A 17,393-nucleotide genomic window follows, 5' to 3' on the forward strand; every position below is an offset into this window, starting at 1 on the left:
ACATAGAATTTAATAGGAAAATACTTAATTGAACTAACAAACTGACTAAGCTAAACTGGTCATCCCTGCCCTTAGACCCCCCTTCGCGGTAAGGGTGTAAAACATTTTAGAAGTTGTAAATCTTTTTTTGCACATGCTCAAAACATTTTACAGCCAGAAATCTTTACATATGGACAACTCGGTATAGCAAAAGCACTTAAATTATTATGCTCTAGCAATTTTTTTTTTCTGATGCAACCAGTTTTGGACATTCAGAATCTACTTAAATGTCGCATAGCATGATGAAAATGCAAAATATGTCTGAAAGGAATGCAGTTCCCCTAAACACACATGAAACACTGAAATATGCATGTGTTCAAATCAGAAAACCTCTACTAGATATGCTAAGCCCTATTGACTCTTGAACTGTGGAGCACTTGTAGAAATGTTAGCGCATGCAGAGAATGGACAGGGAAAAGCCCTACAATGTCGGGTAATTAAAGATAAACAGAAAACGGAAGAGAAAAAAATACAGATCATGAAATGGATAAGAGCCTCGGCCGTACAGGGAGGCAGGAAAAGGAGAGGGATGAGACAGGCATAAATGAATCAAAACAATACCTTTTTTGGCGACCTCCATCTCCTCCTCGGTCCAGCGAGAAGTTTCTCCGGTTTCCCCGGCACCAGCTAAATCACAGAGAGGAGAGAAAGCCCCATCAGCACTGGCAGAAGGAAAAAGGCCGGCCGTCAGAAAGTGAAAGGGGGGAGAAGAAGAAAACGAATGGCGCTCCTTTTCCTCAGCCACTTGCTTCTCATGGTCACTAATCTTCTAATCTGTTTACACTCGGGGGCAGCCGAGACCTGTTCCCTCACTTACACTTTAGCTGATTGCCTCCTCTCCCCCTATCATGCTCTTTCCCGTCTTTCCTCGCTTTTCTGCTCTATCCCCTCCTTCCCCACAGTCCCAGAGTGAACCCTCCTCCTCTCTAATCCATTAGGGGAGGGCGCCTTGGTCAGCTGATGTAGTGCCAGACAGTGGAGGAGCTGAGAGCCGTGCCTCCCTCTCTGGAAAATGGCCTTGGATGGAGACAAATAGGCAGATAGAGCAGCTCTCTAAAACCCTCCCACCACTTACACTGCAACATCTGAAACAAAAACAAACGCAAGCTCCTCCTTGATACAGCTTGGCTACTCTGCTGCCCCCCACAGACAAAATTCACAGAACTGCATGGTTAGCACAGAGAGGGACGAATGAACTCCAGCCCACTCTCCATGACACCCACTGAGACTGTGTAAACATTTAGACTAATATAGCTGCAGATTTACCCTTGGAAGTTTTACCCCACCACCCCCACCTACTTTGAGCATAAAGGAATCAATGCTAGATTGTACAATGCAACAGACTCACCCAGATACAAAAACTGCTCCCCAAAAGACAAGCTGCAGGTCTTTGGAGGTTCAAGGACTGATATTATGATTATGCATGAAAGCAGGTAGCTCAAACAGCATCTCTTCCTCACCCTCCAAATAGTTCCCACTGAAAGCTTTAGTCACAACTGCCCTTACAGATGCATAGGGGCTGTCTGCAGGTGAAAAATCTGTAAGCCTGTATGGGGCACGCAAGTGGCCAGCCTGAAATTTTAAAATCAATCGCCTTTGGAGAGCCCAGAGAGCAGAAACATTTGTGCTTTGAGGTTTGTTTATAGTCAGGAATTAACATTATTATACACTCAGAAGCTCAAAAAAGTTGATTTTGCTTGAGAAGCCCTTAAAGTACACACCCTGTGTGAGCAGAATTTGGTACCAGAAAATGCAGAAAAATGGTAGCAGAAAATGGTACCATTTGGAAATGGTACATTCCATTTTCATAATATCCCTTTAGGTGGCTGTGCGAGCCTGAAGGGAACTGCAAGACACACCTGAGCTCTTCTCTATGACCCTCCCCGTGCAGGCAATCCTAAATCCTGCAGCACCCATACGGACCAACCCCTCCGTAAAGGTGTTTGCGACTATGGTTGCATTAAGACTGGAAAAATCATTTGTTCCGGGTAAGGTCTGCTTAATTTGTTCCAGATCGAGTCCTGAAACGTATGTTTGGTCTGTATTCAGACCGGCATAAAGCGGCCGATTCTTTTATGGACCAAGGCTTGGAAACACAACCACGTGACTAAAGATCTCTTCAGTCATTGTCCAGTAACTATGAGGGCGGGTCAAAACAACAGTCAATAACAGTTCAAATTAAAAGACAAAGACAGTGAGATGAACATTCAGGACCAAAAGTATCTTTTGACTCTATCCAAGCAAATCCTTAGAAAACGTTTGTTTTGAGCAGTCTGTAAAAGCAAATAAACTGGTGGTCTGCTCATAGAGATAAAAACACACTTATCTGGGTCAACATTTTAAAACAACAGTTGATCCCTGGGAAAAATCCGGTATGCTTGGATTTCTGCTGTTGTGTTGTTAAGACAGTATAAAATCTGTACATGTGTGATTTTGGTAATACAAAAAACTGATTCTGGAAACATTAAACAGGTTTTTCTTTCGGACACTGTCATTCTACAAGTGTTAAACAGTTTTACCTTTAGTATCCACTGAAGCTACTGGTGTCCCAGGTTTGTTTGCCTCTTTGGGCCCCTTCTGTGCTGGGTCAGACTTGGAGAGCTGTGGAGGATCTGCCACAGCGGGCTCCAGGGCAGGGGGAGGTGCCTCCTCAGCTGCCACTGATGCAGCCTCATTGGCCATGGAGCGCGTGGTGATTCTTCCCTTACGGCGGCCCTGGCTGTTGGCGGTTTTCCTGCCACGCGGTGTGTTTTGCTCCTTTCCGTCCTCGTCCTCCCCACCGTCACACTTGTCCTTGTCCTTGCCAATGTCCCTGTGGTTTGGCAGAGGGAAACACAGTTATTAGCTGCTGGTCCAGCAAATGTCAGTTGGCCGATGGTGCTTCTTCTTGTGGGCTTCTCTGTTATGAAAACTCTGTCAAAAAACGACTTTACAAACTATGAACACTTTAGCTGGACTGACAGATCAGTACGTACTGCATCCTTTCTCCACATGTCAGGTGTCACGCCAGCAGAAATTTATACACAGAGGTGGAGATTTTAGTGATATAAACTAGTAACTGAAAACTGTGAAAAGCTAACATCACTTATACTTTAACAGGCAGTTTGATAAATGTTTAATAGATCATCACAACTAAAAGACGAAATGTGGCCAACACAAGTCACACTACCCAAACTTGCAAGATGAATACAAGAAAGATGCAACTGAGTCCAGAGAGCACATTAAATGTTGTCCCGTTTAGTACTCAGGATATACTAGTACCTGTCAAATATAAATATGATTTACATTAAAAACAGTGACATTGTGCAGAACTATTAAAGAAAAAACAAACCTGGAATCCTCCTTTTCATCTTTCTCTTCCTCGTCCTTCTTTTCCTCGTCCTCTTTTTTCTCCAATTTTTCAGATTTTTCCTCTTCGTTCTTGTCCTCTGTCTTATCTTCTTGTGAGGGACGTGTTATTTGCTAAATATAGGGGGATGGAAAGTCTATTCAGTGATTAAGCAATAAGAAATACAAATATTAAATATTTACTGTGACATTGACCCAACAAATATAAAATTACTTCAAAGACAAAAGAACATGTGATTTTTAGAGAGTCAAGAGTTTACGTCATGCTCTTCTTACAGTTAACATTTTAGAATTAACCTCAACTTTAGTGGAATTTCAGTTTTTAAGGACTTTTTCTGTCATTGACATGAGATGTCTTTGAGGGTACCAAAGTAACAGTGCAGATTATTTTTACAATATAACCTCCACAATAAATGAGGAACCGCTGTAATGTGCACCAGCACATTTTTTGGAACTCTGCAGTGAAAGTACCCAGACAAGAATAATCAGCCTAGTATGATGCTACACTTCACTGAATTGTTGATAGTAAAACTAGCTTGTATAAAAAGAAAGGAACAAAAAAAAAGGAACAAAAAAATCCCAGTTTAAAATTAAACCATGAAATGTGAAGAACAAACAACATTTACAACTCGATGTACTACATTTCTGCCTTTTTGTTTAACCTGTTGAACCCCTATTTTTCATATTCTAGCAGGTTGAAGGGTGTAATGATCATTAAATGGTGTGCACACTTAATGCAATTTGGCCAAAACATTTGGCAGAGCCAATGAAAGTTCACTCGGAACTCAATGTTCCAAACACCCTCATTCAGATCTGTGTGGGGAATAAACCGTTAAGTAGCAACGTGTCTGTTAGTGTAATGACTAGTTAATATGTCAGATGACTCACTACATTTTGAAGATCTGTGTTGTATGAAACAACAAAGTGAGCAATCTCGGGACCCTTAAGAGAAGCCAAAAGAATTTATTTTTAAAGCCACGTTAAACTAGCCCAAACTATCTTTTGCTAGTGCTTACTACACTACAAATCCCACAATGCACTGCTAAAGCCTGTTAAAGGCCTAAGTCGTTGCTTCTTTGGTGAAGAAAGACGAATCAAATCAAACTTAATCCCCAACTCTATGAGACAAAGTATATCAGACAAATCAGCATCCAGCATTGCAGTACACTGAGATTAAATGCATTAAATGAACATCGCTACCTCAGCACATTGTGTTTTTCTTTCAGGAAAGCAGATTTTGTCTGTTCTTGGTCTGATGTCAGTTAAAAACTAAGACAGAAAAGCTCTAGAAAAAGCTTCAGAAAACAAATTCGTTCTATTATACTGCTGTATGAACTGTTTTATAAGCTTTGTCAGTGCATCAAAAAGTTACAAACTGAGCTATAATACAAACTTCATTTTTCCACTTCTTTTCTTTTTGCTACCTGCACTTTATTTTTCTTTAAATTATTTATTGCTTTTTTGGTCCAATGGGGAAGGTTTTCATTAGAAATTACAATAAAAAAAATCTGGATAAAAGAAATGAATACAGCAGCTTTTTAAGATTTATTTGATTGATGAATGTTGTTATGTGTTGTGCAGTATTCGTTAATTACAGATGGCATTTCATGCAAGAAGGTCATTTGCAAGTTCTCAATAAAGACTGAGCCAGTCCGGCCCTCGACATGTACTATTTTCTTTTTTTTAAATTTTATTTGGTGTATTCAAGTACCAGCCCGGCTTTACTCAATTTAACCGGGGTAAAAGTGGAAGGGTATAAAAATAGTTTACTGAACTATTTTATGCTTGGATAAGTGACTTCAGGTAGTTAACATCAAAGGGTCACCCCACTAAATCATTTGTCTTTAAGACATGATTTTTCAGTTAGTTCAGTTACGGTCGGTAAGAAATAACAAAAGCAGAAGTTATTAAATGACTTCTACATTCCAACAAACACATGACATGATATGTGTGTATTTACATGTATAGTTGTTTGTTAGTTTTTTTTTTTTTCAGTAAAAATAACATAAAATAACAGAGATTGGGGACAGAGCAACATTCGTTATGAAGACTACTGGGGCGGTTCACCACAGAATGCTTCCTCCTGAATGTTCCATGAAAGCGCTGTGCTGGAACAAAGTCTGGTGATGCCAAACCAAACATCCCATGCTGGTACCAGATGGGGCCAAGGAATGTGCTTCTCTCAGTGGTAAAAAGCAGAAAGATATGGACTGCAGAAAAGCTTGAGGTTTAGCTTGTAGAAAAAAGGAGAGCAAGAGAACTCTATTTTACTGCGACATGACTGAACCAGAAGTCTGGATGCTTCATCATGTTTTAACTCAGCAGTATATGTGGCCTGCTGGATTAAGGTCTGAGTACAAACAGCAAAGAGACCTAGCACTGGAAGGCACTATTACCATTTGCCACCAGAATGTTGCAAATTGTGTCTTGGTGGATTGTGTTGTGAAGTGAAAATGCCAAATTTGTTATTGAAATTCCTCCAGTTTACTTTGAAAAAAAAGAAAAAAAGAAATTCAAGTGTCAGGCCAAGATCTGTAGATAGATAAACTAGTCTGAGATGCGTTTCTAAAGTAAGTTGATTGATCTGCATTCATCTGCACAATACAAAACCGAGTCTCTGCAATTCACATTTATATGCAAAAGAGATTGACGACTGCTTGGGAACTGCTACCACTTTACGTAGTTCCTTAAGACAAACAGGTGCATTTCAGAGCCTGCTCATGACACACCACTCACACGCAGTTGCTCTGTTGTCTTCAGTGCTTTTAAATAAAGCTTACTTTGTTTTGTCAAGTTACATGTCTGCAGTGATTCATACAATGAAAAAACGAGTCAATTTCCATTTTTTCTAACTCAGAACCATTACCTAATGCCACACCGCAACCCCACAGCAGGAAAACAAATGAAAGAAAACATTTTTTTTTTAGATCACAATTGGTCAAATGCTTCATTCTTTTCGAAGGCATTGTTCCAAGTAAACAAAAGAGGGTGAAAAAGTGAAGAGGAGTATCAAATATGCATCAAGTAAGCTGGGTGTTGCCATGGTAACTTGGTGGTTTACTAAGGACACAGTTATATCAGTAAAACCTGATCAGCGGCTGAAACACTGGGTCTTAAATAACAATTTGTCATTGAGAAATACTCCAGCAAAGAACTGTAACTTTCTAATAACAAATATATATGTCTACGTTGAATATGAGTGATTGTAAAGTGATTATAACAAAAATACCAATAGAACTCCCTCCCCTTATCTGTCATCCCTCTCTCTTCTTTCCTCCTTTTCTTTTCCGTCCAATCCAACAAAAATATATTTACAAATATAATTAACATGAATAAAGCTTAGCTGAAATTACAAAAGGGGTTTATTGAAATATACATCTGGTGTATCATAAGATTCATAACCCCTGTTGTAAAAGTAAAATATGTCCAACACAAAAGGCTTTCAGCCCCCATCCGTTTGCTTAGCTGTTGGACAGGACAAGTTAAAAATAAAAAAAATACCAATAGAAAAGAAACACATTAGAAAGTCTACAACTCTACACATTAGGCTTCCATGGATTAAATAGGTCGGTTTTACAGCACAATGGTTTGTCAAAATATATGCAAACAAATAGCCAAATTAACTACATTATTGAAATAACTCAACAGGTGTGGGATTATAAATTTGCTTCTTCCCATCCTTTTCAAGCAATAAAGCAAACTTTACTTGACTTTACCTTATAACCACTATATTTAATAAATCTAATGTAACCCAAGTGTGTAGTGCGTGCATTATTGCAAAAATATGTGAAGAGGATGGCATCTTAATCTTACATATCAGTTTCTTTGTCTTTGTTTTTTTCAATTAATGTATTTTACTGCTGAGGTGAGTTTGGTATATCTGTGTGATTTCTAATTGCTTTGTCCACAAATAGTCCTTGAAATAAACCAATAAATCAAAGCACTTAACTTGAATCAAAATAGACTACAGAAATCAATTTCTCTTCAACAATTTATAGCTCCATAATCCACAATTATGTTAAACATGTTGTTAATGCGGAAGTAGAATGTGAAAAAGGTTCTAGCATGATTTGCTATCATGGACTATAATATACATTTAGGTCTCACGTTTACCTATCTGATAATGTTCTCTGACAGATCCAGTCAAAGATGGACACGCTGCGAGTCTTCAGCAGTAGCTTCATGCGTTTTTCATCTTTATGTCAACTGCAACACTGCTCCGCTCTGAAATCTGAGGCTCATGCTGCACAATGATCGTCTGTTCCAGTGCTGAGCAAATCAAACAATAAACTGAGGAGCTACATGCAAACTGAACCTTCTTGAACCTAATGCACTGTGTTGAACCAAGCAAGCAACAGACAGAAGACAACGTGAAGGAAGAAAAATGAATAAATAAAAATCGAGAGTCTGTGGAGGCTTGTGTCTTGGTGAATTACATGCAAAATTTATGGTGTTCTTATAGAATCACTACCTGCAGATTTACCACAGCTCTGGGCTGAATCATAACAGTACAATAACATTTAATGATTTACCTTCTTTTAGCTATAGAATCTTACAATTTGCTTACATTTCAAATATGCATATGTCCCCATAAATGCCTGGTATAAAAAGCTGAAAATCCCACAATCAATTCAATTCATTTTTATTTATATAGCCCAATATAACAATGATATTCGTCTCAATGGGCTTCGTAAGCTAAACAATAGACTTTAAAGCTTCACAACAAGTGCAATAAACCCAGCTATGAATGAAGCACATAGTGGAGTTGACATGCATAAAGATCATACTAAAGAAGTCTACATGCTCTTTAAAACTTGGCATGTGCCAAAAATGTGGAAATAGCTCTAAGACTGATAACCAGCTAAAGCCGAAAGTGAAGAGGCAATATTACCTTCTTAAAAAATAATTTTAGAAATAAATTAAAATATATTGCGTGCTATGTCTGCAGCCATATCACTAGAGAAAGACCAAAGTCTGCATTATTTTTAGAATGTATTTGTGTGCACACATGAAACTGCAAAACAAGTCCAAAAAACATTTTTTTAGATTAAAAGTATTTATCCATAAGGCTTAGCAGACATGTTGAACAAACACTCCATCTTATGTGGTTAATTTAGTCATGAAATGCTAAAAATCAGTGTCGTAAAAGTCAAATGCCATAATATCCAGTCTACTCGTAGAAAACCGCAAAGCCTCGACTTGGGTGTTAAACAAAAACCTTGCCTGCAAATGTCCTAGAAAACCTACCCTAAAATAGCCGTGTTTGGCAGACTACAACTCTCAAAATAACAAGTAGGCTATGAAACAAAATGCCCAAGCATAAAAAAAAGGAACAGATGGTGCGACATAGGCTAAAACAGGTAAAAACCAAATTAGAAATCACAGGCACAAACGCAGTTTGGTCTAAAGCTGAAAGGCTGCGGTCTAAAAGTTGGTGACATACCTGCTCGTTCATTTGCTGCTCAGAAAAAGCCTCGCCTCTGCTGTGTGCCAAAGCTTACTCGAGTTGCAAATGTGAAATTACCCTCCGGTGCCTCCATAGTGCTGGTATCGGCAGCGGTGGAGGGGCAGGACGGCACCATGGAGGAGCTCCTTAGAAGGGCTGCTGGGCCACGGCATCGCCGCACATATTCCAGGAAAGCGTGTCATCAGGCCGCTTAAGCCGCCCAAAGAATTGTCCATCTCACATGCACACACTAATCTATGCAGGGTCACTCAAGGTAATCCCTGCTGAGCACTCCTCTTTGATTGGCACTCACAGAGGCACAGTGAGTTTTTTGGGCCTGTCAGATGGCAGGACTGTACCATCACAGCTTTAAAAATGGGGGGAGTTTCTTTTGCTCTACCCTTCTCTATTTCAGTCGAAAGAAAAGAAGAAAAGCAAAGGATGGGGGGGGGGGGGGGCACAGCACAAACTCAGCAGATGAGCTGCCAGCGCTGACTCCGTCTCTCTTGATCCCCTCCCAGACCCAAACTCACTTTCACTCATTTGCCCTACATTCCACTGCTCCTGTTGTTCACTCTGCCCTTTCCCTTCACACCGACTCAGCCCGCTCATTCAAACCACGCCGCTTAAAGCACACCACCAATATCCTTTGCTCCAGAGGAAAACATTTCCACATTTGTGTTCACTCCAAACTGTCAAACACAAATCTGCTGCAGCTAAACTACGAAAAAAGCACACAGGAAATATATGCACCATCCAAAATATACTGCAATAACTAAAACCAAAAATGGGATTTTATCATTAAAAGTACTATTTCATTCGACATTAAATGAAAAAACTCTTCAGCCGTCAGAAAACTGCCTGCATCCAAACCTTCACAATAGATGAAAACACAGAAAACTATGATGCATGGTATGTGTGACTCCAGAGGAAAAATAATGCAATAGACTTATAAACTTAAATCTGATGCAAAGCGTTTCCTCGCTATTTTGTGGTTCACCTTTTGTGGTCTCGCTGTTTTGCAGATTCATTTTGTGCAACTCTGCATGGTTTTCGTTTTTCAACATGGCATCGTGTCCTGCGTCCTGATTGGCTGTTGACCTTGTCTGATCTGCAGAATGGGTTCAGTTTGCCGTGTTTGCATACATTTTCGATCGCAACCAGATCTTTGCTTTCATTCAATAATACTGGACCAGGTTCTCTATGAAGGTTTGAACTTTGAGTTTAAACAAGAGAGAAAAGTGTGACAACTTTGCAGTTTATCAAGTGTATTATGACAAGTTTTACCGTCTTGAATTAATCTTTCTTCATGGATTTCAACTTTCGCAGGTTATTTTTAGAGTGTGAACCTTGAAATAAACAAGAGAATACTGTATTTCAATACATTTTCATCTAATCAAACCCAAATGCTTTGAAATGCTAAAGGATTTGATTTATAAATCTTTATTGGCAAGAATGTAAAGAAATGCAGTACTCTTTAGAGTCATTATAGATTGAGAAAAAAAAATAATTCTTTTTTTTTTGGTTTACGTGTAAAAAGGATCATGGTAGAAGATTTTGCTCTATTTAAATAAAACAAGTTACAAGGTTACAATGTTCTAACCACTTAAAAATTAGTTTCAGGGCTGAAAGTAAGCCGCTACGGTCAGTATGAGATCTGGTGGAGGTACGCCGTACCAACTGGAAGGTCAGCTGTGTGGCGCCTCTTTACTGCTTTAACACTCACACAAAAGCAGCTGCAGGTTGTGAACCAGGCAGCACTTTATCTCACCATTTTAGCGTCTCTGTGGTTTTTAGTGTCTTATCACTACATGGTGTCATTTACGTCCCTCTCTCCCCTCACTTTATCCACTGATTCTGTCCCTTCCCTAAACAAACAGACTGAGTATGAGCGACTCAGTAAAAATTGATTTGTTATCCGGGGTTACTCATTTCATTCAGTCAAGGAGGAATATTTATGTGAAACTTGAAGGTTAGTTAGTTTGTAACGAGACAAGAAAAACAATAAATGATTCCTACAGTTTTCTGAACACCATTGTGATTGATAGTTTAATTCAATTACAGTTTATTTGTAAAGCCCAAAATCACATCAACAGTTGTCTCAATGAGCTTCGTACCGGTAATTGTAAAGTAAACATAAAATCAAAAGGATCACGAATACATAGAATTCAATAGGAAAATACTAAATTGAACTAACAAACTGACTAAACTAAACTGGCATCCCTGCCCTTAGACCCTCCTTCGCCGTGAGGAAAAACTCCTAAAAAAACGGATTCTGGAATAAAAGAAGAAACCTCAGGGGTGTCCACATGAAGGAGGGATCCTAGTTCCATAGTTCAAGATAAAACCTAATGCAATGGTAGAAGTGAAACAAGCAGCAAAGAAATTAAATTCTATTTGAAAAAGTCATTGAAAAATGAAGAGTGCAGAGAAGATTGATCAGGAAGAAGACTGCAAGTGAGGGTGAATATGTACAAATCAAAATTAGTAGAGAAGAAAAAAATGAGAAAGGAGGAAGTGCATTTTCTGCATTTATCAAGTTCTTCAGTACAATAATCCATTTAAATATTTTTTTCTCAACAAAGCCACGTCTACATTTTTATTTACAATCAAGATTTATTCTCAACTGCATTCATCTGTGTTGCTGCAACGATTCATTTTTCATAGACGAAGTTTGTTCATTCTAAGCAATCTGATTCTCTGACCTAAAATGGATCCAGGACATCTTTAGCTAAAACTTCAACCAGTGTGACTCAGAGAGAAATACCTGCTACTGAACAGTGCAGGTGAAGTTTTCCAGATTCTTTGGATTTCTTACAAGATAAATAAATGTAAATTAAATATGTGTCCAAACAAACAAGTAAACAAGAATGAATGAATTCACGTTTTAGTTTCCTAAAGTTTCCTAGAGTTCAACCCACTGTTGTTTTTCCACATCCAAATTATCCAAAGGGACCATTATCATAACATTCTAGCACACTCTATGGTCACATGACTTTGCTAACTTCAAAGTGTTTCCACTCATTGGACTGGAATGATGGTTGATAAGTTTTCTGCTAAAATCACACGTGTGTTGTTTTTACGTTATACTCAAACCTACAGTTTCTCCATCCAAATGGTATTTCCTAATATCACTTTTCACTTTATTTCATTTTTGAAAAGATTTCAAAATGATATAGTTTGATTTGATTCAATTAACAACTTGAATCAGACAAATCAATCTGTTTGGATAAATCAATTCATCGTCAAACTATTACACCCCTAATATGCAATATTATACTGCTATTAAAAAGTTTTACGTTGACGTGGTTTGTTGAAGTACCGGCATAAACAAAAATCTACTTTCACCTTGGTTTAAACCTTTGATTTTCACTTCAGATTATTGTTTTACAAACTTAAGGCCTGTTCACACCGGGACGAATTTCGCCGGCGATTTTCGCCGACGTTTAAAACAAAGGGCACCAACGAGAGTGTGCACACCGACGCGAAAAAACGCCACGCGTTAAAGCGTCAAGGGTTCGTTTTTTTTTTTCGACGCGTCGCGTCGAAATCTACTCGACCAATGAGAATGGCGCTTTTGCTCACGTGTCTGGAGCTTCTGAAGTTACAGTAAAACACAACTTGGGGGCGCTCAAACACAAAACTGCCTTGCTGAGCACACATACCAGCGAAGAAGATAGACGCCAAGTAGCGTCTACACAGCCGCGAAGAAATAATGACGGACATTCTAAAACATCCCCGAACCAAGCACCAGTTGGAGCTACTGGTGCTTGAAATATTCATGTTTTCTTTGTTTGATTCTGACAAGCGTGTAAATACTTGCTCTCTTCTTCTGAGTGAAAAGCGACTTTAAGAAGCGTAAAGTTGCGCAGCGCCACCTTGTGTACAGGAGTATTTCTGTTTTACATTAAGCGCCATCTAATGTCAGGGAATGAAATTGCATGTTCACTCCACTCATCGTCAGCGAAAATCGCCTGGGTGTGAACACAAAAAATGTGGCGAAAAACGCTGGCGAATAACGCCTGGCGAATATTCGTCCCGGTGTGTACGGGCCTTAAGTCCATGACAGCAGGAAAAACTCAAGATAAAAAGCCAAATCGTGATCCTTTTCCATCGAAAGTCTAATCTATCTAGAATCGACCTTTTTCTAGAAAGAAAAAAATTGGTGGTCCACCAGCAATTACCACAAAGCTATTTGGTAAAGAAGAATGACTGTTCAAAAAAAGTTGACTCAGCAGATTCATCTACTGAGTCAAGTCTCAGCATCTCCCATCTGGTTAAGCATCACTCGCACATCATTTCCTTTGTTTATCTAACAGCAGAGCAAACGCTCCAGCAACAATCAGCATGCTGTGCTCTCTCGGGGTCAAGCTGCCAGATAAATCCTGCAGGTACATTCAGAAACCAACGGAGATCAGAACTCATAAAGATGGAAAAGGGAACAGGAAAGAGACATATGAAGGGTTACCACAACAGTGGTATTTTCCAGTCTCGATTATTTCCCCCCCTCACGCAGCAGATAATATGCTCCTGCGATTTGAAGATGCATTTAAATCCAAAGACCCAAACCTTTTTAGTTTGTCACAGATTTATTGTTTGCCATTTGAGGAGATCACATGATAACACTGAATCAGTTGCCACATTAAGGTCTCTGTGGATCACTCTCCTACACAATAATCACACCATGAATGTCAGGTGTGCCTTCTGAGTCCTAACAGAGAGACTCCTGCTGTTCCACTGAGGAACATTTGCTTTTCACTGATTTTTTTTTCTTCTTTAACACAGTGGAGGAAAAATACCAAAATATATTCGGGAAAGTTTAGGTTTACCTGATTCCTTCCTCTCCGTCTTCCATAGTTTCGTCTCACCAGCGTCTTATAGTTTTGGTTCTTTTTTGTCAAGTAGTAAAACAGGACACAGTCAGCCACACTCTAAAAAAAAAAATAGGGGCACAACAGTTACTTTCATTTGTCTGGTCTATCAGAACTAAACACTCTTAAAGACCCACTCCAATGAAATTGGTGTGTTTAACCTGCCCCTTATTGCATTTTTCTGATGGAGGACATATATAAGAAATGTGGCTCAATTTGAATTTCTGAGTATTTTTTTAAATTACATTATTGTAAATCAGGAGCAGACAAAAAAAAATTCAGTTGGAAAAATAACTTATTAGAAAATATGCAAACTCCCGGTTAGCAAACAGCGCACAAACAGAACTCCCTTTCCCTCAGCAATGGGGAAGGGAAGGGTGGCGGGGTTGCTCCATGCCAACAGCAGTACTGCCCACAAACAGAGGCAAATTTCTAATGAACTACTACCGCTCTGTAGAAACTGTACTGGAAAACAGCACAGGTTGACTTGGGATAAAAATGGCACGATCATAATTAAAAAAAAGACCACTGGGGAAACTTTTACAACACATGAAAAGATGATCGGAGTGGAAATTTAATTATCATAGATCAGAAATCTCAAAATTTTAATGACAGCATCTAAACGCCTAATTATAAATAGTGGCGTTCATGTTCTTCTAAGTCTCCATTTAGACTTTTACTTTAAAAGATTGTTTAAAAAAAATGGACATAGCTCACCTTTCTCTCCAGATATGTAGCGATCAAGCCAAAGTTTTTGGGGTGCTGTACAAACCTGGAAAGAGAATTCTGATTTTAGTAAAAAACAATAAATATGGTTATGGCACTTGGAGTTTTAAAGTTTTGTAAAAATTCCCTCTCCACTGTAACCCTATTATATGTCGATTTTGGGGGAATAACATCCAAATTAAGCTTCTGTTTTCTGTTCTTAAGAGAAATATTATTATTATTATTATTGTTATTACTATTAGTATTACTTCTACTACATCTAATTTTATCGTTTTATAATTTAGCCTTATTGAAATGTTCTGAAATGAACTGGTTTAGGAATTTTAGGAATTAAACTGCAGCATAGAAATTGTAAATAATTGAATTTTTTCTTTTCTTTTTTCTTTTTTACCCAATTGCATTATTTAAGCTATCCATTTTTATGTAAATTATTAACTAATTAAGACCAAACTAAGTTAAACATCCTTTTATAACTTATAACAAAGTATAATGGCACCTGAGACAAACTTATGAAACTATGATCAGAAGCAACAGACAGCTGAGCTTTAACAAAAATAGCAACTCTTTCATCTTCTAAATCGGTTTTGTCCCTTTCAAGGTCACAGGGCTGCTGGAGCCTATTCCAGCCACTCGTGGGCGAAGGCAGGGGACATCCTGGACAGGTCTCCAGTCTGTCGTAGGGCCACAAATCACACACCCGTGTACACTCACATTTACACCTAGAGACAATTTAGATTAACCAATTCACCTATGAAGAATGTTTTTGGACTTTAAAAAGGGTCCAATTTAAATATAATATGATAGCATAAAGTTTACCTGCTGCGCAATCCATTGGAATAGCATTAATTGCATAAACGGTCAAATAGTTACAGTAGTTGGAAGAGCATCATCACTGGAGCTGAATCTTGGGTGTTAAAGGTTCTGCAGTGTGAAAAGCACGTTGCTCTTTGGAGGAGTCTCGGTTTGTTTGAACGCAGTAAAAACCCACAGATTCAGATATTTAGTGTCATAAACAAAACTCACTTCTCTTTAAAGATCTCCTTTTCGTGCTCTGTCCAAACATTCATGAACTGCCGGGCTTTGTACACCTTCATGGGGTCATCCATTAGGCCGTTCATGTTGATGAACTTCACCCTCCTCTGCTCAGAGTCGTACATCATGGGAGGGATGACTGACAGCTGTCTCATCTGTTTCTCGTTGTTCTGAAGAGCACAGAGCTCAGGGGTTAGCAAAGAGCAGTCTTGTTTAATACCACACATTCAATTTCATATACTTTTATATTCAAGTAAATTATGATTTATCCTCTAAAAATTAGGTATTTTTGAAAAGTTTGTTATTGATAATTTTAAATGTCCTGGATCTGTTCATGCATCCATTTTTTTAAATCCTCCAAACATAATACAGTTTTTCTATAGTATTAGTAACGCATTCGCCATTAAAAATAGACAAGTGATTTTTTTCTTATCTTTTTTTTTCTGATAGCTGCAGCTTAACTCTGAAAGCTTTCTGATGCATTCATGAAAAAAAAAGATAAGAAATCACAGGAATCTCTGCCATTTTCTGGACAAATAAATGCTCTGCATAAACACTAACCTCTTGCTCGGAGAGACCGTCTATGATTTCTGAAATTTCATGCTCGCTTCTTGCAATTGTTGCAGACAAACCAGTTCCTCTTTGTCCAACTCTGTATGAAAGAATAGAAAAAATATAAGTAGTTTATTTTGGTGGAAAGCTCAATTACGTTTAAAGGCAATGCAAAGATCAGACCAATATTCTTCCTTTGATTGTTATGTCTTTTTTTCCAATGTCTATCAACAAAATCCCCCAGATTAGCAGCCAACTTTAATATGTTAACGTTAAAATGTTTTTATTTTTTCCCAAAAAGAGAAAAATCCTTTGGAAATATATTTTACTTAACAAAATAAAGCCCTGTTGTCATCAACAAATGTAGACTCAACTCCAAACTGTTCTTTCCTCCCATAAAGATAGAATCGATTTCATTTCACAAGTTCAGGGATTCCATGAAACACTTTTATTTTTCTAATTCCACTTAGAATCAAAGAATCCACACGTTTTCCCCTATTAGAACAGCTCGTCTCTCTTTAGTTCTGAGTCAAACAATTCTTCATCTCACATAAGGCTTGGACCTTAAAAAAAACAAAAACTTACTCTCAGATTTTAACTGTTCATGAACAAATGACTCACTAATATTTCTTTTTGTACAATTTCAAACCATATAAGGCACAGTGTTGTTTATTTGGACTTCTACCTTGTAGAAGAAAACAAATCGGCACATTTGACTGGATTCAAAAGATGAAATTTGAACAGCAAAGTCAAAGTATTTCTCATTATTGGATGTCACTTTATTTTCTGTGCAACTTGTTTATTCAAATAAAATGATTCATCAGGCTAACAGACCTGATAGTTACACATCACTTTAATTTCCCCCATACAAACCACACTGTGCTATATACAAAAGATAAAAACAGTCGATTTCTTTTTTTTATTTTTATTTTTCTACAATGACTGGACTGGTTAGGAGTGTTACCGCTGGAAGCGCTCCTGCTGTTCCCTCTGCTTGCGGATCTCAGGGAACTGTCTTTCGTAATATTCCCGTGTCCTGCTCTCCTTAGCTTTGCGTCTGGGATTGTTCTCCATGCGCTCCACCTTCTTCTCCCAAGCTTCCATGAGCTGGTCGTAGCGCTGGCAGATCTTCTGTTCCTGCGTGTAAAAGAACAGACAACTGGATCAGGGCTCGCCGTCACTCAGTACCCACACCAGACTGACTTATCGGCATTGCAACTTAGCAGAAATTCAACAGCAAAGATAGTTACAGCTGCCCTAAATTAAAAAAAAAAAAAATATCACATCATCTGTTAAAAGGAATAAAGAATGGTATTAAAATACATTAAACCCTTAATGATATTCCGCTAACATGATGATTACCCAAAGTATGTTCTGTA

General features: G+C 38.4%; 1 protein-coding gene across 30 annotated transcripts in view; it reads right to left on the minus strand.

Moving 5' to 3' along the window:
* ncor1 (nuclear receptor corepressor 1) overlaps window positions 1-17,393 on the minus strand; it is a 73,130-nt gene that overhangs the window by 30,423 nt on the left and 25,314 nt on the right. For 27 of the 30 annotated variants that reach the window (XM_078930408.1, XM_078930410.1, XM_078930419.1 and 24 more), the window contains 8 exons: window positions 16,979-17,151; window positions 16,024-16,114; window positions 15,454-15,632; window positions 14,422-14,476; window positions 13,663-13,764; window positions 3,371-3,501; window positions 2,559-2,851; window positions 601-666 (listed from right to left, as the gene is read on the minus strand). In XM_078930408.1, the coding sequence (XP_078786534.1) occupies window positions 601-666; window positions 2,559-2,851; window positions 3,371-3,501; window positions 13,663-13,764; window positions 14,422-14,476; window positions 15,454-15,632; window positions 16,024-16,114; window positions 16,979-17,151 (1,090 nt within the window). Of the gene's footprint in view, window positions 1-600; window positions 667-2,558; window positions 2,852-3,370; window positions 3,502-8,830; window positions 9,110-13,662; window positions 13,765-14,421; window positions 14,477-15,453; window positions 15,633-16,023; window positions 16,115-16,978; window positions 17,152-17,393 lie in introns of those variants that run through there. The other 3 variants (XM_078930422.1, XM_078930420.1, XM_078930421.1) reach the window with 2 other exon arrangements.

Source organism: Oryzias latipes, chromosome 14 (assembly GCF_053564925.1).
Source record: "Oryzias latipes strain Hd-rR chromosome 14, Olatipes_Hd-rR_3.1".
Classification (NCBI taxonomy): Eukaryota; Metazoa; Chordata; class Actinopteri; order Beloniformes; family Adrianichthyidae; genus Oryzias; species Oryzias latipes.